The sequence below is a fragment of the Hemicordylus capensis genome, chromosome 2 (genome assembly GCF_027244095.1).
Source record: "Hemicordylus capensis ecotype Gifberg chromosome 2, rHemCap1.1.pri, whole genome shotgun sequence".
Classification (NCBI taxonomy): Eukaryota; Metazoa; Chordata; class Lepidosauria; order Squamata; family Cordylidae; genus Hemicordylus; species Hemicordylus capensis.
The window spans coordinates 237,283,653-237,305,118 of NC_069658.1; the positions used below are offsets into that span (position 1 = coordinate 237,283,653).

Consider the following 21,466-nt stretch of genomic DNA (forward strand, 5'->3'; position numbering starts at 1 on the left):
TGAATATGTGGGGGGGGTTGTGCCAAGATAGTTAGCACAGGAATCAAAGATGCTTGGAAACAGGAATAGAAGGAGCAGCAGTTTTAACTGCAGCATCTGCCATCCAATTACCCTTTGTCACTGGGTCATTTTCCTCTGGTGACCTCTGCTATGGATGACTGCAACCTCTTCTAGTAGTGTAACAGCAGTCTAGAGTTCTGATATCTGTGTCCCATATTTTACTTCCTTGTTTCCCACTGTTAAAATCTTCTTTCTTTCCAAGTGGCCCCATGAGTTGTGTAAAAATTACCTTGAAGGTGATGAGCTCTGCAAGCTGTGCTGACTGAGATACCTGGAGAAAGAGCATGGTCAGTCACTTCTCCATAGCCAGCTTACGTTGTCCATCTTACATGAAGCTGCCTCCATCTGTGTACAGTTCATCTTTAAGATCAGGATGGCTTGACATAGATGCAGTCCACAGCTTGCAAGCAATCATGTTCTTGGTCTTCTGTAGACTCAAAAGGAAGTAAGTTAGCTGGATTAAGAACAAAGTAGTAGCCATGGAAACCCCAGGATCCTCACCAAAGTCACATGATATTCGGTCATGTGTGAGGGAGTCAGCCATCTATTGCCCCAGACTAATCCCTTTTAGCTGGGAAATTTCCAAGGTGAATTGCAAACCGATGCTTTGGAACTCCTTGCCACTTGCAGGATTGGCAAAACAAAATTCCTTTCATCAAATCTCATGTCTGGGATTTTAAGATTCAGCTGCTGTGAAGGCAAAGCAGGGCTGGTGGATGAGTCAAATTAAAAATTTTTTTTGAACCTTAGACCATTTGATTAGTAGCTTTCAGTTTACATCAAATTCAACTAGCAGAAATATTGCATAGATTTTGCAAACATGACAGTAATACAATTAGACTCATTTATCTTAAAATCCATTTTTCCTTCTCACCCACAATTAATCTGGCTGGAACACAAACTGCTTTTCGGAGGACCTCTTGAGTTCACAGAAATAGGTAAGATAAGATAGATCATTGTCAAGGAATTCAGTAAACATAACATATAAAGGCTTATGATACTCAGTAGTGGCAGAAATATCACAATTAACTTGATATAAGAATGAATGAATTAGAGCTTGCTCTCATGCCTAATGCATTTAGCCATAAGCAGCACTTCTGCAGAGGTGGGAAGATTCAGCCCTCAGTTGGCCAGCCGACCGCTGAAAGTTCCCTGTGTTGCTCAGGCCATGACCAATTTTATGTTCAATTAATATAATAATTGTGAATTTTGGAATTCAATGTCAGAGCAAGTTTGGTCTGGAACAGTTTACAGAAAGGAAAAACAAAACAAAACATGTCACTGGTATAAATACATTCACAAATACAACAGAATAAACAGAATAAATACAACAGAAACCTCATCTTCACAGGGATGAGCTATAAAATTGATGTGGGTTGAATTCCTATACAGAACCAGAGCTTTGGGCTCCCTCTCAGAAACATGCGCACACACACACACACACAGAGGCTCGTCTTGTGTATTTCACAGAACAAAGGACTAAACAAAGAAAACTTCATATGAATCCCAAAGAATTTTATAGCATTTTAAATATGTCAGCCATAAACTCAGTTAAGAAAGTAGTTTAAACAGAACAACCTTATCACAGTTATCCATGAAAACAACCTGTAATTCTATATTACCTTTCCACATCACAATCTTATAACTTACTGGTGCTTTTCAAGCATTTTTCTTTTTGTTGTTGTTAACAACCTCCAACAAAAAACCCTTTTACGTATTTCCTTCTAGTTTTTTCCTTCTTCTTTTGTCTGCAATTCCCATATGCATTCCTTCAAAACTCCATTTTCTTTCCTCTTTTCCAACTCAAATAGTTGAAGAGAGATGGAAAAAGAAAAAGAACAAAAGCAGCCTTTTGTTCAGAGAAACTTTTGCAGCTAGGACAGTTATCTTTTGGCTTCGTGACAACAGGACAGTAGCAGCAAGATTTTTTTTTTTTTTTGGTAACACAAGGGCAAAGCCTGGAAGCAACTTGGAAACAGAACACAGAGAGAGAAATGATTTTTGCAAAAGACAAATCATTCTTCCTTCTTTAACACTTATAAAACAGAGGCAAGTGCAAAAGGATGTTATTTTCGGAGTCAGGAGGCCTCTGACTCGAGTTCATAGTGGCCAAACTTTCATACAAAGGCATTTCAAAACATGTTTTCTAAGAGCACTCTTTGCTCCCATGATAATCACCCAATTTTTCAACACACACACTCCAAAGGTGTACATGAAATCCGTTCAGATTTTGTGTACTTGCTATTTCTGCTACCCATAGCCCCCCCTTTGAGTTGGTCGGGCTTAGACTGTTTATTTCTGACTCAAAGCCGCCCCTCCTTGGGCTCTTGGCTTAAGTCACTCCTTCCCAGGCAGCCCTACTTCGGCTGTGGGGTTTTTTTTTGTTTTTTTTGTTTTTCTCTCTCTCTCTCTTTCCCCCTCCTCGAGCTGAAAGATTAAACCGCCCCTGCTTGGACTTTTTCTCCCCCTTTGCCCCTCTTGGGCTGAGGAGAACCAAAAGACGTCTTTGGATTTCACTCTCTCACTCACTCTAGACGTTTGTAGGAAGACACCGACACCAGATTCGCGCCGCCTGTTTCAGTTCACTCCCGTCGCCGGGTTTATGAACCTAATAGGGCGTCCCGCCTTGTCAGAGACAAGGTCCACACTCACGGTAGGTTTGCCCCTTGTGGGCGCCCCTTCTGCATTCGCCAAACTTACACTCTGTTCACAACCATACGCCTTCTCCTTCTTCCCCAAGTCAGTTCCGACACCCTCTGTGGTGTCTCGGCCCCCTGATCTTGGTTTCCTACGTCCTGAAGGGGGGCCTTTTTCAGCCCTCCCGTCCTTTCATCTCCGTTCTAACACTCTTTTTCTTTCCCTGTGGGTGCGTTCCTGGTTCGCGAGTGGTGTCCCCCTACTCCCAGTGCCCCTGGTAGGCTGGACGACGTCCTACCACCCTTCCTCGAGGTTCCTTACCTTAATTCTCCTCTTAGGTGTTTCCTTCCGCGCCCGTGTGGCAACCAGTGACCGTCGCCCTTACCCACGGGTCCAAATCCGTCTCCTTCCAAAGAGGGAAGTGGCGCCGAGAGAAGTTGACTCCGGTGGTCGGGCGAGAAATCACTTGGCTGCACTGGGCAGGTCAACCGACCAGCTTGACCATCCCGGACGAGCCCCCAGAAAATGTTAGCTGAGAAATCAACACTGAGTCCGGGAAGGTGAAGGAAACTAAAAGGTTTATTTGTTTCACAGCGCTGAGGACGTCCCTGGTGCCTCATGGCCAAGATCCAGGGAGCGTGCCTCTTACAGACTAACAAGAGTTTATAAAGATTTTTCTCCACCCCTCAGCATCTACATTCATCCAATCACGATATAGAAAGATTTACATACTTCCAGAAAAGTTCAGGAAATGGTTTACAAGAGTTTCTACAAGCTCAATTTCTAATGACTTGAGTTCCTTTGGTATGCTCACTTATCTTATCTACTAGGGGCTGCTAGGGCCTCTTTCAGCTGCTGTTGGATTTTAACTAACGGCCAACGGCTTATCTCAGTGAGGCCCAACACACATTCCTAAGGAGGGGGTTCCTGCTCTTAGCTCTAGCCTAATACGAGAGAGAAGCACCTACTTGCTTCAAACATTTGCTCTGCATACACAAATGTTATGGCTTATGCCCATGTCACAGGGGTGGAGCTAGTGCCCGTCGTGACGTAAGGGAGGTAGCAAAGCGTGTTCATGTCCCTGCTTCTAGCCGGAGCTCCTGGAAACTCCTTTCACTCGGAAGTCAGAAAGTGCTGCAGCGTTCTTGCCTCTCCCGTTGGGGGAAGGTGACCCCGGTCTTCTCGTACCCCGGGGGGATCTGGTGAGGTGATCGTGCATTGAGAGAGAGGGGTCCAAGGGGGGCCAGAGTGGGAAAAGGAGGCGGGTGGGTGGTGTTGCGGGCGTGCCATGGTTGGATTGTGCCCAGAGGCGAGATTTTAAATGGGCCCCCTCGCTGCTCTACACACACGTAACAATATATAGTGCACTCACGCTCACATCAGGCTGACACTGATTCAAGTTTAGGCTCAAAACAAGGAATGCCGAGAGACCTGTGTGGGGTGGGGGAATATCGCGGGTGTGTGTGTGAGGGAGAAGACTTTCCTTTCTTCCCGAGGAGGCTTGAAGGGGGCTGCGGGCAGGAAATGTTCCTGCCCTCCTCCTCCTCCTCCTCCTCGGCTTCTCCTCCAGTCCTGTGCTTTGCTTTCCCCATCCCACCCAGCCTTGCTACGCTGCTGCCCCCTCACCTGTTTTCGAGGGAGAAGAAGAAAAGATACAGAAAACCGAGCAGGCAAAGTCCCTCCAGTACTGCTCTCTCAGACTTTAGTCTCTCTGGCTCCGCTCTGTGTAGTCTGTGTCTCTCTGCACGGGCACCTCTCCTTCGCTTCCCCACTCCCCACTTTCTTGTTCCCTCCACTGCCTTGGTGTGAGAGAAACTGGGCTGGGGGGTGGTGCCTTCCCCGCTCTGGAGGAGGCAGAGCAGCCAAACCTGTGCTCAGGGTGGGCTCCAGTGGGCGCTGCGGGGTGAGTGAGTGTGCATGCTCCATTGGAGACTGGCCTTGGGGATCCCTTTGAGGCAGCCGGGCAAGGAGACAAATGTCTCCCCTTATCTAATGATATACCGAACATCCGGTCCTTTGTCTGGGTGGTAACCGACGATAATAAGAGATACCACACAGGGGAAAGTGTGTAGGATTTACTGCTGCAGATTCAGTAAGACAACAGGGGCGAGGCAGCGCCCAAATCAGTTGTATAGGGGTACAGAGCTTTAAGGAACTATTTGTACATTTCTAAATTCTTTGTTCAACTCATCTATGACATAGCAATACATTGAAAGAGGACACTTTAGCAATTACATACGTAGATCAATCTCCAGTTGACATCAAACAACAAACTATGGTAATTGGCATTTGGTGGTCTCAGATGTTGATCAACCCTTTAGTCACAGTTTCACTCTTATTGCCTTTGGCTATGCTCTTGTAACAATTGTTTTCCTACCTCTGTATGGCTAGCACTTCCTTATCTCCAAGGCTAAGATGTGCTCAGAGGAGGAGTGAAGCTAGCAATTCTAATTTACATTCCAAAGGTTCAGAGACAGCTCTGGTGTGAAGAAAGGAAGGGAAGGGAGGGCCTGTGGGCCTAACTATATTCTAAAGGTAACTTAAGAGTTTAATATTTGGTCACGAAATGGTTGTGCTTAGGTTCAGGCCTTGGGCCTGTATGTAGTGTTGTTCTGTGTTAAATGTAGTTTTATGGGAATTGGGGTCCTGGGTTATATCCCTAATTTCCGGCACGCCCATGGCTGGGGGCTAGGCTGAGAGTGCCCAGCTTGGTGCCCATGCGTGGGTAGTTGGGATGAATGCCACCCCAGCAGGAAGCTGCTTGGGGCAGGGGAGAGCAGGTAAGGGCCTGCCCTCCTCTTTCTTAAAGTTCCCACTCGCCTCCCGGCGGTGACAGACTGTTGCTACCTGCACTGACCGGCAGCAGCTCTCCAGGATTGTCCCTCCGCCACCCCCCCCTTTTCCGGCCGATGCCAGGGATGACACATGGGGTTCCTGTGTGCAGAAAGCTCCTGAAAGGGAGGGAGAAAAGAGAAGTTGGTGTTGTAGAAGGAGAACGGTGAAGCAGATACATTGGTGGCTCCAGGGAAAGCCCAAGGGAAGACTAGGGGGGAGGCTAGTTCTGTGGCCTTTAAGGAAAGACGCCCCATGCCTTTCCCACACTCTCTTTCTAGTTCCTCTTTGATTTCTAGAATTTGTCTCCCGTTCTTGCAGGGAGAAGATCCACAAGGTGGAATTAGGGTGTCACAGACTTCCATCCCTTGGAGGCTGCTTTGGGGCAGATTAAAGATGGAAAACGAAGACTCAGCTGGCCATGAAGTAGGAAAAGCCCCTGAGGCCAACCAGGCTGGGATGACTGGGGAATTTTGGGAAAGGACAGGGCAGAAGATCCGGGAGGAGGACACCAACAGCTCAGATGCAAAATGCCAGCAATTCAGGCGGTTCTGCTACCAGGAGACCGAGGGGCCCCGAGAGGTTTGCAGCCAACTCCACCACCTTTGCCGTCAGTGGCTGAAGCCAGAGAGGCACACGAAAGCTCAGATGCTGGACCTGGTGATCCTGGAGAAGTTCCTGACTGTCCTGCCCCCGGAGATGGAGAGCTGGGTGAGAGAATGCGGAGCAGAGACCAGTTCCCAGGCAGTGGCGCTAGCAGAAGGTTTTCTCCTGAGCCAGGCAGAGGAGAAGCAGCAGGAAGATCAGGAGGTGAGAGAGCTCTTCATCCTGGGAGTTTCAAAGGGCTGAGAACAGGAGGCAGGAGATCCTAAGTTCAACCAGAAGGTGCCCAAGAGAGCCACTCGGGAATAACTGAAAGACATGACCTGCCCACCCCAGAATGTTCTTTGGTTAGGGGCCTTCTCTTGGGGATGGGGCCATAGCTCAGTGGGGGAACATCTGACTGTGTGAAGAAGGAAGGTCTGGGAATGACTTGTATCTGAAGTCTTGGAGAGACGCTGCCAGTTAGTGCACTGAGCTAGATGGACTAAGGGTTTCTAAGGCAGCTTCCTATGTTCCTGTGGTTCTTTCCTGCCCTCTTCCATTTCTAATCCCTCTCTCCCTGTTCCCTGCTTGGGATCTCCTCTTCTGTCTGTTTCAGACACAAGGACTGTTGTCAGAAGCAGCCCCTGATTTCCACGAGGCAGAGAAGGACCCATCGGACGCTAGGCAGACACCCTTGTCCAGGGAGATCTTACATGAGGAGGGCAGTGGTGCCTCCTTGCTGGGTAAGGCAGGATGGGGCAGACACCTTCCTGTCCTCCCTCAAATATCCCTGCTGACTGTGGTCTCCTTCTATGTTTCCCTGCTCCCATTTGAGGAAGATCCTCCTCTCCAGCCTCTCAAAAGGTTTTAATGATCTTTTGTTTCAGGCGTTACAAATGAATAGGGTGTAGAAGGACTCCTGCCTGAACCCTTGGAAAGTCACTGCCAGTCAGTGTGGGCAATACGGAGCCTGACTTAGTAACATTTCAGCACCTGCAAGGGGATGGTTTGGGAGTCCACTGGTATCTTCCACTTCTACTTTGGAAAAATCATCCAGAATTAAAATGTCCCCCACCTCTCCTCTTCAGGCCTTTTCTCCAGCCTCTCCCCCAGTTCAAGGATGTATTGAATTATGACAGTTGTCTATATGTGCCCAAATATGCATGTTGTGTTCTGCACAAAGCTAACATGGAGTGGTTTTTAAAATTCTCTTATTTTTTAAAGGTTTGTGTTGGGTTTTCTTATCTATTCTCTCTTTCATCATATATTCTCTCTTCCTATCACCTTGCTGTCCTTTGCAGGGGCTGGCATGACACTGCCTCTGCATTCCCAGCCATCTCTTCCTTCTTGTGGAGTGGAAGGCACTTCAGGACGACCAGAACAGGTAGGGAGGGATTGTTGGAGAAAGAGCATGCAGGGTGGGCAGAGACACTCTCTTCCTTGGACACCCCTCTGGGGCTGGAAGAAGCTCTCCTTCCTTTGGCTTCTGTCACAGCTGCCAGCTAGGAAGGTTGTGAAGGGCACTCAAGGCAGCTTGAATCAGACGAACTGGATGAGGAGGTGCCTCTGGAAAGGCTGGCTCTGGATTATTTAGCAGGGGAGAGCCAGTGTGCCTCTTCCCCTCAAGATAGCATCTTTCCCAGGGGCTGTTGCTGTTGTCTCCTCTAACGTTTCCTGTACCAGGGATTCCCAGAGGTTGTTGACTACAACTCCCATCATCCCTAGCTGCAGTCTCCATTGTAACTTTTGTAAGAATTGGAGGCACTTTGAGAGAGGACACTTGTCCTATGACAACCACTGGGCTGACTAGTAGCTTATCAATGGCTACTAGTCTGGTGGCTATAGGCCACCCCTAGTGTCAGAAGCAAGATGCCCCTGGATCCCAGTAGCAGGGGAACAACAGCAGGAGAGAGGGCAGGTCCTCACCTCTTGCCTGTGGGCTATCCAAAGGCATCTGGTGGGCCACTGCGTGCAACAGAATGCTGGACTAGATAGGCCTCGGGCCTGATCCAGCGGGGCTGTTCTTATGTTCACCACGTGTTGAAAAATGGTATGTAATATAATGAGTGACTGCAAGGGAATATACCCTTGTGGCTTTTCCTCTTCACAAGCCTCACAACCCCTGGGCAAACAGACCTCAGAAGGGTGGTGAGGGGGTTCTAAGCACCCTGTTCCTCCTCCATCTGTCAGGGAGAGAAAATGCCTTGCTCCTCCCCAGGAGCCCATACAAGCAGTAACCCTCCATCTTTACTGGCCCCCTCATCACTGCTAGGGATGTGCACAAAACCGGAAACCCCGGTTAGGTTCTAGTATATCCGGACACCTCCGGTCATTTTCAGCTCCTTAGGCATCTCTCTGTGGTGGCTGCAGCCATTTTGGAGGCTGCTGCACATGCCCAGTGGCCATCTGCATGGCCGGAGGGGAGAAATCAGGGGACCTCCCTGCCTTCCCCTTCCCCTGTGGCGATGATATCCTCCTCCTGAGCCCATCAAATAAACCAAAAAAACAATCCTCCCGCCCCCCACGCTGGCTCTGGGCCTATTTGGTTTGGTTTGGTGCAACTTTGAGGTCTTGAGCCAGGCCAGTTCGAGTGCGAGACATCTCGACCTTGAGCCGGCTCTCACATCCCTAATCACTGGCTTCAAGCCCATGATATATGTTCACAGGGTCAGCCACCCCACCTCTTAACCCCTCGCCTCCTTCCATTCCCACCCTCCTGTATTCTGCCTTTTAGCCCTTAAAGGGACCGCCACACAAGACTCATTTCTTCTCCCCGCATAATCTCCTAGGGTTTCTACAGAGGGGAGGGACCTTTTAGCTCCTGGCGGCAGCCAGACAACAGCTTTTCGGGCCATTCTGGTCCAGTCAAGGGCGGCTGTCCTCCCAGCTTCCTTGCTCTCCCCTGCCTGCCAGCAGGGTTGCTGCTGGCTTTGTGCAGAGCCAGGCAACCCCCGGATATTGATCTGCTTGATGCCCAGTCCGGCGAGTGCCCGGCCCTACGAGGTGTTGGGGGAAAGTCCCAATGTCCCTTTCGTTCTCACTCCACCTTATCTGGACAGTTCTTCTGATTATTGCTTAGGAGAAACAGCACCATTATGTGATCTTCAACGGAGGAAATGTTTCCTCCTTCATCTCTTTCAGGGCCAGGTGACCTTTGAGGACGTGGCCGTGCATTTCACAGAGGAGGAGTTGGCTCTGCTGGATTGCAGCCAAAAGACTCTGCACAGGGAAGTCATGGAAGAGAATGGTTGGATTGTGGACTCTCTGGGTGAGACTCCCTCTTTCCCCTTAGAAGGCATCGGAAGTATCAGACTAGTTTGCTCTGATGGTGGCAGCATGGCAGTGTGGTCTACTTGTCAGTGAGGGCCAGTGTGGTGTACTTGTCAGTGTCAAACGAGAAGCTGGAAGATCTGGGTCAGAATGCCCCTCGGCGATCCGTCTCATTGGGTGGCTCTGAACCAAGAATCTCTCAGCTCAACATATCTTATAGGGTTCTTGTGAGGCTAGGAGGCGAGGAAGGGTGGGATAGAAATGCAATCAATAATTGTAAAGAAAGAGGCTATTCCCATGACCAGTCAAAACTGGTTTGGCCGGTCGTGTGCCGCCACGGGAGTTAAGAACATAAGAGCAGTCCTGGTGGATCAAGCCCAAGGCCCATCTACAGGTGAAACTAGGAAAATTAGAATATCTTGCAAAAGTCCATTAATTTCAGTAATGCAAATTAAAAGGTGAAACTGATATATGAGACAGACGCATTACATGCAAAGCGAGATAAGTCAAGCCTTAATTTGTTATAATTGTGATGATCATGGCGTACAGCTCACGAAAACCCCAAATCCACAATCCCAGAAAATTAGAATATTACATGGAACCAAGAAGACAAGGATTGTAGAATAGAACAATATCGGACCTCTGAAAAGTATAAGCATGCATATGTATTCAGTACTTGGTTTGGGCCCCTTTTGCAGCAATTATTGCCTCAATGCGGCGTGGCATGGATGCTATCAGCCTGTGGCACTGATGAGGTGTTATGGAAGACCAGGATGCTCCATTAGCGGCCTTCAGCTCTTCTGCATTGTTTGGTCTCATGTCTCTCATCCTTCTCTTGGCAATGCCCCATAGATTCTCTATAGGGTCAGGTCAGGCGAGTTTGCTGGCCAGTCAAGCACAGTACACTTTATACTTTTCAGAGGTCCGATATTGTTCTATTCTACAATCCTTGTCTTCTTGGTTCCATGTAATATTCTAATTTTCTGGGATTGTGGATTTGGGGTTTTCATCACAATCGTAACAAATTAAGGCTTGACTTATCTCGCTTTGCATGTAATGCGTCTGTCTCATATATCAGTTTCACCTTTTAACTTGCATTACTGAAATTAATGGACTTTTGCACGATATTCTAATTTTCCGAGTTTCACCTGTAGTCCAGCATCGTGTTTTACACAGTGGCTCACCAGATGCTGCTGGAAGCCTACAGGCAGGAGTTGGGGATATGCCCTCTCTCCTGCTGTTACTCCCCTGAATCTGGTTGTGCGGTTACCGGCGTTCCGCCCTCTAAAAGGCCCTCCCCCAACAAGGTTAGCAGAGCGAGCGCTCCGCTAACCCCATTTTTGTGACTGTGAGTTGCCACGGTGTGGCTCTGCGCCATGGCAACTCACAAGGAGACCCCCGACTTGGAAGCTAGCACAAGCTTCCCAGTGTTGGGGAGGGGCATTCTGGGACTTCTGGGGGCCTGGCAGACCCTGATCTCCGTGACGGAGCCAGTAATTGTGTGGGTGGCCGATCTGGCCGCCCAGGGTGGGCTCTCTGCTTGTCTGTGGGGAGAGCGGGCCAAGCTTGCTCTCCCTGCAGAACCCGCTAAGGCTCTCCACACTGCTCATGTGGAGAGCCTTAAAGCCTCCTTGAGGCGCCCCTGTCTGACAGACCCTGAAGAGGTGACACTTCCTCATATGGGCTCAGACCCTTGATCCATCTGACTCACTAGGACCCTGACTGGCACCAGCTCTCCAGGGTTTCAGATGAAGAATTCCCCAGTGCTGCATGGAGATGGAAGCTGGGGACTCCTGCAGGCCAAGCAGATGCTCTGCCCCTGAGCTGCAGCCCCTCCCCTCAGGAGGCTGACCGTCTGCAGGGAGGGCGATTTTCCTGTATATGGAACCTCTGAGGGGAAAATGTATGAGCCTGCTTAATATAAAATATAAAACTTATCTTTTCTCCCAGTTGACCCTCTCCCCCAAGAAAGTGAACAGCTTTGGTCTTAGGCTGAGCTAAACCAAGGATGGTTCAGACAAGTTTAAAAAAAATGTAGAGGAGGGATTCTTTTCTCTACCAATATCTCTTTTATTGAAAAAAAAATCAAAATTATATCAGAATCAATACTCAGTCACGTGGACACTCAGTCAAGACACACATGCAACTAGATGTTCAGTTTCCAAGATACAGTAGCAGATACAAAATACAAAGAGAAAGTACAAAAAGGAACCTAAAATATATAAAACCGTTCCTGTTTCTCCAGGAATACAGCTTGCACAAAAGCAATTTCCTTCCCTGATCTTTTCATGCCACAGCAGTATCCACTCCAGGTCTTTCCCTTCGTCTCCAAGGACCCTCTTACTGGCCTCTCTAATGCATGAGAGAGGTGGCACCAGCAGCGGAGTCAGACGTCGGACACGGGGGCGTGGTCTTGCAGGCAAAGAGAAGGATGATTTAAATTTTAAAAATCTCATCAGATTGAGAGGAGCTTTTCGGGAAGCTGTGCTCGCCGGTTACACCCAGCTGCTCAATTATAGCTGCACCTGCACCCCTGCCCTATCAAAAGTGCCACGCTGATCTTGTGTTCCCTTAGGGTATTCAAGCACACGTGCTGCTTGCCCTGGGAACGAAAAGCCACACTCATTGAATTTGCAGCCTGGTCCAGAAAAGTTCTCCGAGGCTCACTCTTTTGCTGGCGCTTCTTCACAGTCGTGCCAAGCTCGCAACAAGGTTCCCCATCCCTTCCTCTGGTCTCTCTGCCCCCGCCTCCCCAACTCCGCCAGCAGCCAGAAGGGGAAATATCACGTGGGAGATCAGCTGTCGTCGGCTTTGAGACCAATTTAAAGAGCAAAGCCGCCGCTGCTGCTTGAGTGCAGTAACCCTCCCTCAGAGAGCGCGCCCAGTGCGTGCGCCTGCCTGTATCTGTGTATGGAGAACTGAAACTAAGCGTGTTTACTGGGGAAGTCCCAACGTCGACTTTCAGTGAGACTCAGCAGCAAGTAGCTTTTGAAAGGCTGTGATTATTTCCTGAGGCTTCTTGTGAGGTCAGATTGTATTTGTGGGCAGGGTGATGGACACACTAGTGGAGGGTCGGATCCATCAGTACTACCTTCTCTTCCGCCAGCTCCATCGAAATGAACTTTGCAGTGGGTTGGGGGTTCAGCATATTAGGGCTTGGTCTGCCTGCTGGCCGCTTAGTACACTTCTAGCGCAAAGCCCTTTTTCCTTCTGCTCGGCTGAGGTTTTGTTGCTCAAACCACGTGTCTTTCATCAGGCAGAGTGTGTTGCCCCAAACTTCTCTTTCTGGGATTGAACACGACTGGCGTGGGAAAGCGAGTACCTGACCCCACATGCACAAGAACAAAGCATAAGAACAGGCTGTGTTTTTCCACCTGCCTCCACTCCTCACATTTCTAAACTCCAGAATGAGACCCAAGCCTGCCCCTATAATGTGTATGTGAGAGTGGGGGCTGGTGTTGAAAATGAAGCGATAGAGCGTATTTGCGCTCTCTTCTTCACTTTCTGCATCGTGGTTTTTGTTTTTTCTTGTTTTCACTCTTTATTGTCTCCCTATTCTTTTGCAATTATTTAAACGGGAGATCCATGGCAGCTTTATCCTAATATTGCAGAACAAAGTGTGCGGGGGGGGGGGGGGAGGAGATGAGGAAGGGAGGGAAGGGCAGCTTGGGAGGTGAATAGAAGGCAAAGCAGTGAGGGGGTGGGACAGAGGACGCTCGCGTGCCTGTGTCTCTCGCTCGCGTGTCCCTCGGGTAGACACAACAATAGCTAATTCCTGCGAACACAAAGGCCTCTCTCCCAAGGCCCTGCTCAGCCCAGGTCAAATACTCGCAGGTAATGCGGCCATTGTTTCAGCTGAGCGAGGAACAAGAGCGGCGAAGCGATGACAAAGCTCCTCCGTCTGATGCAGCCAGCCAATCAATTGTGCGGGAAGCTGCTACTGCAGCAAGCAGGCTTTCAGGGAGAGTAACTCGAGACGCACAGCATGGTCGATTACGGCTCCAAACAGGGCCATGCAGACCCATTTAGGACGGTCTGCTCGCGGCTCCTGATGAGTGGGCAGCCCGGGTTCTTTGAACCCTTTCAACCAATGGTGGCTCCTCCCCTGGGTGGCACCCTTCACTCTCACTCCCCGCCCCGCCTCCCAATTCAAAACCTGTCAGAAGCTGAGGACCTCATTGTCATGCCTGGTTTTGTTGTGACTGGGAGGAGAGAGATGAAGGCCCTACACAGAGTGCATAACAACAGGTGTGCAAACAAGGCCTCACAGGAAGCCTCCACAGAATGTCTTTACCGAGGTCAAAAGGGCTCATTATGTCAATCAAACACCCACCCAAGATGGAACGCTCTCTGTGACAAGTGGCACCCCACTCGTCAGCCTGGGACTCTACTAGTAATGGGGGTCTGTACCCCAAACTAGAGAGGTTAACAGTCTTATACTTACCAGTATTACTGAGCAATCTCTATTTATCTCTACTTCTCTTTGTCTTCTCTTTCTCTTTCACTGCGGCCATCATGCTCACCCCTAGTAGTGTAGCTGAGGGCTGTGTGAGGAGAAGGTTTACCACTCTGGATACAGAATGAACTTTTAAATGAAAGAAAATCAAGTGTATTTATGTACAAGCAGGTTAAAGGCTTCTCTCTGCCAAAGCAGGGCTTGACGCTTGTAAGGGTTTCTTTAATCATAGTAACAAGCCTTGGCTAAAGTGTAAATAATGTGAGATGTAAGATGGTGAGACACAGACTTCACCCACTGGCAGACGTTTTACACAGTGTAAATTGACAGACTGTACTATTTATCTAAGTATATGACTGAGATAGCCACAGTTGGATCGCCTGTCACCTATAGACACAGATCCTGTCCTATCCCGTCCCTCCCTGGAACCCCACCAGTCTCAGAACAGACCTCTCTAGAAACCCTCTAGCTAGCTCTCTATGTCCCTATCTATGGGCTTTTCTAAGCCCTATATGATACACCGAGTGTTCAGTAGTTCAGTTTAACTGCCTCTCTCTGCTCCATTCTGAAGCCTCCCCCTTAGGAATCCCACTTTGAGGGCAGTTCGTTGGACTTCAGAAGTTTATTGATAGGACTGTAGCTGCTTCCAACTATCACACTGTCCATAAAAGGATCGCAGCCTTCCAAAGCATCTTGAGAGAGGGAGATCCAGCATCTGTTAAGCATATAGAAGAACAGGCCTTGTTGAAGGAGAACCAGTATGATTTCTTCAAGGGAAGGTCTTGCCTCACTAACTAATCTTTTGGAGTTTTTGAGAGTGTCAACGGGCATATGGATAAAGGTGATCCGGTTGACATTGTATTCTTGGACTTCCAAGAAGCTTTTGATAAAGTTCCCTAACATTGGCTCTTGAGTAAACTTAGCAGTTATGGAATAAGGGGACAGGTTCATGTGTGGATAGGTAACTGGTTGAAGGACAGGAAACAGAGTAGGACGAAATGGATATTATTCATAATGGAGGAAGGTAGGAAGTGGGGTCCCTCAGGGATCGGTACTGGGACCAGTGCTCTTCAACTTGTTCGTAAACGATCTAGACTTTGGTTTGACCAGCGGAGTGGCTAAATTTGCAGATAGACACAAAACTATTTAGGGTAGTGAAATCCACAACGGATTGTGAGGAACTCCAAAAAGATCTCTCCAAACCAGGGGACTGGGTGACAAAATGGCAAATGAGGTTTTTTGGGTTTTTTTTGTTCTTTTAAACTTTTATACCGCCCCTCCAAAAGGCTCAGGGCGGTTTACATTAAAACACCATTAAAATCAGTTAATAATAAAAATAAAAGTTATAAAACATAAAATAATGATTAACAATTAAAAACATCATAAAACTACAATTAAACAATCAAACAATTTAAAAACAAGTATTAAAAAGCTGAGAAGGCCTGGATGAAGAGATGTGTTTTCAGGTGTTTTCTGAAAATTGCCAGAGATGGGGAGGATCGTATCTCAGCAGGGAGCGCATTCCACAATCTCGGGGCAGCAGCCGAGAAGGCCCGTCTCTGTGTAGCCATCAAACGAGTTGGTGGCAACTGGAGACGGACCTCCTCAAGTGACCTCAGCGGCCGGTGGGGTTCATAGTGAAGAAGATGCTCTCTTAAATACCCAGGGCCTAAGCCGTTTAGGGCTTTATAAGTTATAACTAGCACTTTGTATTTTGCCCGGAAACCTACTGGCAGCCAGTGTAACTCCATCAACAAAGGAGTAATGTAGTCTCTCCGAGATGACCCAGAGACCAACCTGTCTGCCGCATTCTGGACCAACTGAAGTTTCCGGACTACGTACAAAGGCAGCCCCACGTAGAGCGCATTACAGAAGTCCAGTCTGGAGGTTACCAACAAATGTACCACTGTTTTGAGGTCACTGATCTCGAGAAATGTGCGCAGCTGGCCTATCAGCCGAAGCTGATAGAAGGCACCCCTGGCCACCGCCTCAACCTGAGAAACCAAGGAGAGACGTTGATCCAGAAGTACTCCCAGACTGCGAACCTGTTCCTTTTGGGGAAGTGTGACCCCGTCTAGAACAGGCAGATCAAAATCGTCTCTAGAGTTCCGACCCCGCACAATAAGTACCTCCGTCTTATCTGGATTCAGCTTCAGTTTATTCTCCCTCATCCAGCCCATTACTGCTTCCAGGCAGGCATTTAGAGAGGATATGCCAACTCCTGAAGAAGTTGACCTGGAGAAGTAGATCTGGGTGTCATCAGCTTACTGGTAACACCCAGCTCCAAATCCTCTGATTATCTCTCCCAGCGGTTTCATGTAGATGTTAAAAAGCATTGGAGAGAGTATGGAGCCTTGAGGAACAACATACTTAAGCTCAGATTTTGAAGAGCAACAATCTCCAATTGACACCATCTGGAATCTGTCTGAGAGGTAGGAGCGGAACCACTGTAAAACAGTGCCTCCCACCCCCAACCCCCTCAGGCGTTCCAGAAGGATACTATGGTCGATAGTAGCGAAAGCTGCCGAGAGATCCAAGAGGACCAACAGAGTCACACTTCCTCTGTCCATTGCCAATTGGAGATCATCCATCAGGCCGACCAAGGCAGTCTCCACCCCATAGCCCGCCCGAAAACCAGTTTGAAATGGGTCTAGATAATCAGTTTCCTCCAAGACCTCCTGGAGCTGAGAGGCCACCACCCTCTCAATTACCTTGCCCAGCCATGGGAGATTGGAAACTGGCCTATAATTGCTCAATTCTGAGGGATCTAACGCTGGCTTCTTTAGAAGAGGTCTAATAATTGCCTCAGGGGCGTAACGAGGCTGGAGTGGGCCCAGAGACAAAATTTTAAAATGGGCCCCTTGCTGATACACACACACTCACTTCAAATGTGACTTGCCTCTGGGGGGCCCCTCGAGGTGTGTGGGCCCCCAGGCAGCTGCCTCCCCTTGCCTAATGGTAGTTACGCCCCTGAATTGCCTCCTTAAGACAAGGAGGCATCCTGCCCTCCCTCAGAGAAGCATTTATTATTTCTACCAGGCCGCCTACAACAGCCTCCCTGCTAGTTAGAACAAGCCATGTTGGACAAGGATCAAGAGGACAAGTGGTAGGCCTCACCACTCCAAGCAGCTTGTCCACATCATCAGGAGTCACAAACTGAAATTGATCCAGCCGAATCGTATAAGAGGAGTTGTCGGACACCTCCAGTTAAGACATCAAATTAATTGTGGAGTCTCCATCTAGGTCATCAGTGTGAGCAAGTGTAAAGTGATGCACACTGGGGCAAAAAACACCAACTTCACATATATGCTGATGGGATCTGAGCTGTTGGTGACTAAAAAGGAGACGGATCTTGGGGTTGTGGTGGACAGCTCATTGAAAGTGTTGTCTCAGTGCACGGCATCTGAGAAAAAAAGCTAATTCCATGCTAGGAATCATTAGGAAGGGGGTTGAAAATAAAAGTGCCATTTTATTTTCTCTTATAATGCCCTTATACAAATCTCTGGTGCGGCCACATCTGGAGTACTGTGCACAGCTTTGGTCACCCTATCTTAAGAAGATTATTATAGAACTGGAAAAAGTGCAAAGAGGGCAACCAAAATGATCAGGGGCTTGGAGCACCTTCCTTCTGAGGCTAGGGTACAGCATCTGGGGCTCTTTACCATGGAAAATAGGCGACTAAGGGGAGACTTGATCGAAGTGTATGAAATTATGCATGGAGTGGAAAGGGTGGACAGAGAGAAATTTTTCTCCTTCTCTCACAATGCTAGAACCAGGAGTCACCCCATAAAACTGAAGGTCGGGCAATTAAGGACCGACAAGGAAGTACTTTTTCACACAGGGCATCATTAATCTATGGAATTCCTTGCCATGGGATGTGCTGATGGCCAACCGCTTGGATGGCTTTAAAAGGGGCTTAGACAGATTCATGGAGGAGAAGTCTATCAATGGCTACTAGTCTGGTGGCTGTGGGCCATCTCCGTCCTCAGAGGCACGATGCCTCTCAATCCCAGTTGCAGGGGAGCAACCGCAGGAGAGAGGGCATGCCTACACCTCTTGCCTGAGGGCTCGCCAGAGGGACCTGGTGGGCCACTGTGTGAAACAGGATGCTGGACTGGATGGGCCATGTGCCTGATCCAGCAGAGCTGTTCTTATTGTACAGACACTGATCCTGGGGGAGGTTCCCCTCTCAGCTGTGTAATGTGAGCAGAAGGGTAGCTGGGAGGTCACTTCAGCTGTGTTTGGGCTGTTCCAGCTGCCAGGCTGCAGAAGCCCACGTGGGAGGAGAAGTCTATCAATGGCTACTAGTCTGATGGCTGTGGGCCATCTCCGTCCTCAGAGGCACAATGCCTCTCAATCCCAGTTGCAGGAGAGCAACAGCAGGGCATGTACATACTTCTTGCCTATGTGCTCCCCAGAAGCATCTGGTGGGCCACTGTGTGAAACAGGATGCTGGGCTAGATTGGCCATGTGCCTGATCCAGCAGAGCTGTTCTTATGTTCTTACCTGTACAGACACTCATCCTGGGGGAGGTTCCCCTCTCAGCTATGTAATGTGAGCAGAAGGGTAGCTGGGAGGTCACTTCAGCTGTGTTTGGGCTGTTCCAGCTGCCAGGCTGCAGAAGCCCACGTGGGAGGTGGGTGTCACGATCTCACTCTACTGAAGAAGCTGACCAGAGACTTTTGACACAATAGCCAGTTGGAATTGTAGCTCAAACTTCAGCTTTAGTGATAAATGGTACTTTTTAACAGTTTCACCATGAATACATGAATAAGAAGATAGGAACATAAGAACAGCCCTGCTGGATCAGATCCAAGGCCCATCTAGTCCAGCATCCTGTTTCACACAGTGGCCCACCAGATGCCGTTGGAAGCCACAGGCAGGAGTTGAAGGCATGCCCTCTCTCCTGCTGTTACTCCCCTGCAGCTGGTACTCAGAGGCATCCTGCCTTTGAGGCTGGAGGCGGCCCACAGCTCTCCAACTAGTAGACGTTGATAGACCTCTTTCCCATGAAGTTATCTAAACCCTTCTTAAAGCCATCCAGGTTGTTGGCTGTCACCACATCTTGTGGCAGAGAATTCCACAAGTTGATGATGTGTTGTGTGAAAAAGTACTTCTGTTTGTTGGTCCTAAATTTCCTGGCAATCAATTTCATGGGATGATCCCTGGTTCTAATGTTATGTGAGAGGGAGAAGAATTTCTCTCTATCCACTTTCTCCACACCATGCATGATTTTATAGACCTCTATCCTGTCACCCCGCAGTCGTCTTTCCCCCCACTGGTTCTTACCATTCTACTTGGTTTCTGTTACACCCACTATATCTATGTTTTCATTAGTAACCAAGTACTCCAGCTCACCAATCTTGGCTCGGAATTCTTCTGGCATTGGTGTATAGACACCTATATGCCAGGTCCCTCTCCTGGTGCTGGTGTGTGCTTTCCTGCTTACCATCATTTGTCCTATTTGGCAAGCTGTCCTGTGTTTCCTTCTGCTCAACTCCTGGCTCTACTCTGACCCCTTCTGGTTTATCCAAAACATGTTCACCCTCACCCCTTAGGGGATTTTGCTGGCTGCAGCAGATCCTACTATTTAGTTCCATGCCATTATTTAGTATAATGCCATGAATATTCTCAGAGTATCTAATTGCACTAGCCATTTGAACCCAATCCAAGCTTAATCAATACCTGTTCCAAAACCCCCATATGTATCTTATCAAAGACTTTGAGGCAATTCTCACAATCGCCCCCAAACGGGCCAATGGAGCCCAGCCCGCCTTGGGGCGATCGTGGGCTGCAACAGGAGCTGCACGGCTCCTGGCAGCTAATCGCCCTAAATACCCCTCCCCTAAGATGAGGTTAATGGAGCGGGTGCTTCGTTAATCTCCTCTTTTGGCTTGCCTGTTGCCGCGGCATGCGGTGACACACGATAGACCCCTGACCTCCCGGGCTTGGGGGTCTCTACAGGATTCCCCATGTGCTTGCGTGAGGCATCCTGGAACTTTTGGGGGCCTCGTGGCCCCCAATCCCCGCAGCCCCCGCCGGTTCCGTGACATCGCTGGCATTCGTGTGGGCGGCCGATCCGGCGGCATCAAAGAACCCACACAGGAGAGAAGCCATATAAATGCTTGGAGTGTGGAAAGACCTTCTGCCAGAAGCGAAATCTTACTGTACATCATAGAATCCAGACCGGGGAGAAACCACATAACTGATTTGAGTGTGGATAGAGCTTTGGCAAAAAGTGAGCTGAAATTGTTGCTCCCGGCAGTTAACCGCCCTAAATAGCCCTCCCCTAAGACAAGGTTAACGGAGATAATGCTCTGTTAACCTCCTTTTTGCTCATGCGTTTCTGCGGCGTGCAGTGATACAAGAGTAGACCCCTGGGGGGTCTTGGGGGTCTCTCCAGGATGCCCCGCGCACTCGCTCCTGGAACTTGTGGGGGCCACGTGGCCCCCGATCCCCACAGCCCCCACCAGCAGCTTTCTCTCCCAACTCCCAATGTTTTTAGTACAATATAACCAAAATTCAATCTCCAGTACATATGATTTATTAAGTTCATATTTCATTTTATTATGTTTTTTATTTGTACACTGCCCCAAACTTCCGTCTCTGAATGACCAACAAAAATTGATACAACTCCTTGGAGGGTTGTGTAGCATATGAAGTTCAATTGAACGACTGGACCAGCCGGTCATTTCGACTGAACTGCTTCGGCACATCACAGATCGATTTCTATTTATTCCAATTCAAACTGAACTGCATTTTTGTCTGGTTTGCACACCCCTAGCAGATATTCTATTTTGTTGCTTCATCTGTTTCAGTTTAGAAGCCTAAATTTCTTCACCTGCTGATTTCTCTCCCAACTTCCAAATTTTTTTAGTACAATATAACAGAAACTCAATCTCCAATGCATATGATTTGTGAAGTACATATTTTATTTTATTATATATTTTATTTCTACACTGCCCCAAACGTCCATCTCTGAATGACCAACAAACATTTATAAAATTCCTGAGAGGGGTGTGTAGCATATGAAGTTAATAATGCCTTGGGCTTTTCCCCCTAAAGACTCTCTTAGCTTTTTGTAACTTTTTAAAAATAGGGTGCATATGTTATTATACAACTCCTTATAAAACATTTAAAAGCATCCCATACTAGTGAGAATGAAGCTATAGACCCCTATTAAAATGAAACAATTCTTCCATCTCCCTTTCAAGCTATTCCACAAAATACATAGCATTCAGCAAGGAAGTATTCATATACTATCTAAATGAAGTATTACACCAGCCTTCCAGTGCCAAACTAACTTAACGGGAGCATAACAGGGGTCTAAGGCCAGTTCTGTTTGCGGTATGTTTTCCTTTCTTTTCTCAGTCTGAGTCCAATAGCTTTTAGTGTAATCACATAGATGCCAAATATGGAAAAAGCTGCCAACCTTTCTTCTCATAATCTTTCCTGAAGGCTCCTTTTCTATCCCAGGTTGTGACCAATTTTCTGGCTTCATCCCAGCAGGTGACAGTCGGAGGAGGAAGAAGGAGGCAAATCCTTTTGGAGGATATTTGGGAAGTGTAAGATGGAAGAAGAGGGAAAAACAGAAAAAGAAAACTGAAACAAAATGGAAGAAGAGGA

At 48.3% G+C, this 21,466-nt stretch overlaps 2 protein-coding genes across 3 annotated transcripts in view; both read left to right on the forward strand.

Annotated features, from left to right (window-relative positions):
* The window catches only part of LOC128346286 (zinc finger protein 420-like), a 57,496-nt gene that overhangs the window by 32,215 nt on the left and 3,815 nt on the right, over positions 1-21,466 (forward strand). The gene's annotated exons all lie outside the window — the stretch shown is intronic.
* LOC128346279 (zinc finger and SCAN domain-containing protein 31-like) lies at positions 3,507-21,424 on the forward strand. Of its 2 annotated transcripts, XM_053299418.1 has the most exons (6): positions 3,507-3,899; positions 5,851-6,339; positions 6,731-6,857; positions 7,416-7,498; positions 9,256-9,382; positions 11,099-12,989. In XM_053299418.1, the coding sequence occupies exons 2-6, from the start codon at positions 5,926-5,928 to the stop codon at positions 11,104-11,106; spliced, it is 759 nt and encodes a 252-aa protein (XP_053155393.1). In that variant the 5' UTR covers positions 3,507-3,899; positions 5,851-5,925; the 3' UTR covers positions 11,107-12,989. The 2 variants fall into 2 exon arrangements, with proteins under 2 accessions (XP_053155393.1, XP_053155394.1); XM_053299419.1 differs by lacking the exons at positions 9,256-9,382; positions 11,099-12,989 and adding an exon at positions 21,347-21,424.

Coding starts and splice junctions, on each gene's coding strand:
- LOC128346279 (XM_053299418.1), top strand. CDS start 5,926: ATGGAAAACGAAGACTCAGCTGGCCATGAAGTAGGAAAAGCCCCTGAG. Junction 6,858..7,415: donor CAGTGGTGCCTCCTTGCTGG/GTAAGGCAGGAT, acceptor TGTCCTTTGCAG/GGGCTGGCATGACACTGCCT. Junction 7,499..9,255: donor CTTCAGGACGACCAGAACAG/GTAGGGAGGGAT, acceptor CATCTCTTTCAG/GGCCAGGTGACCTTTGAGGA.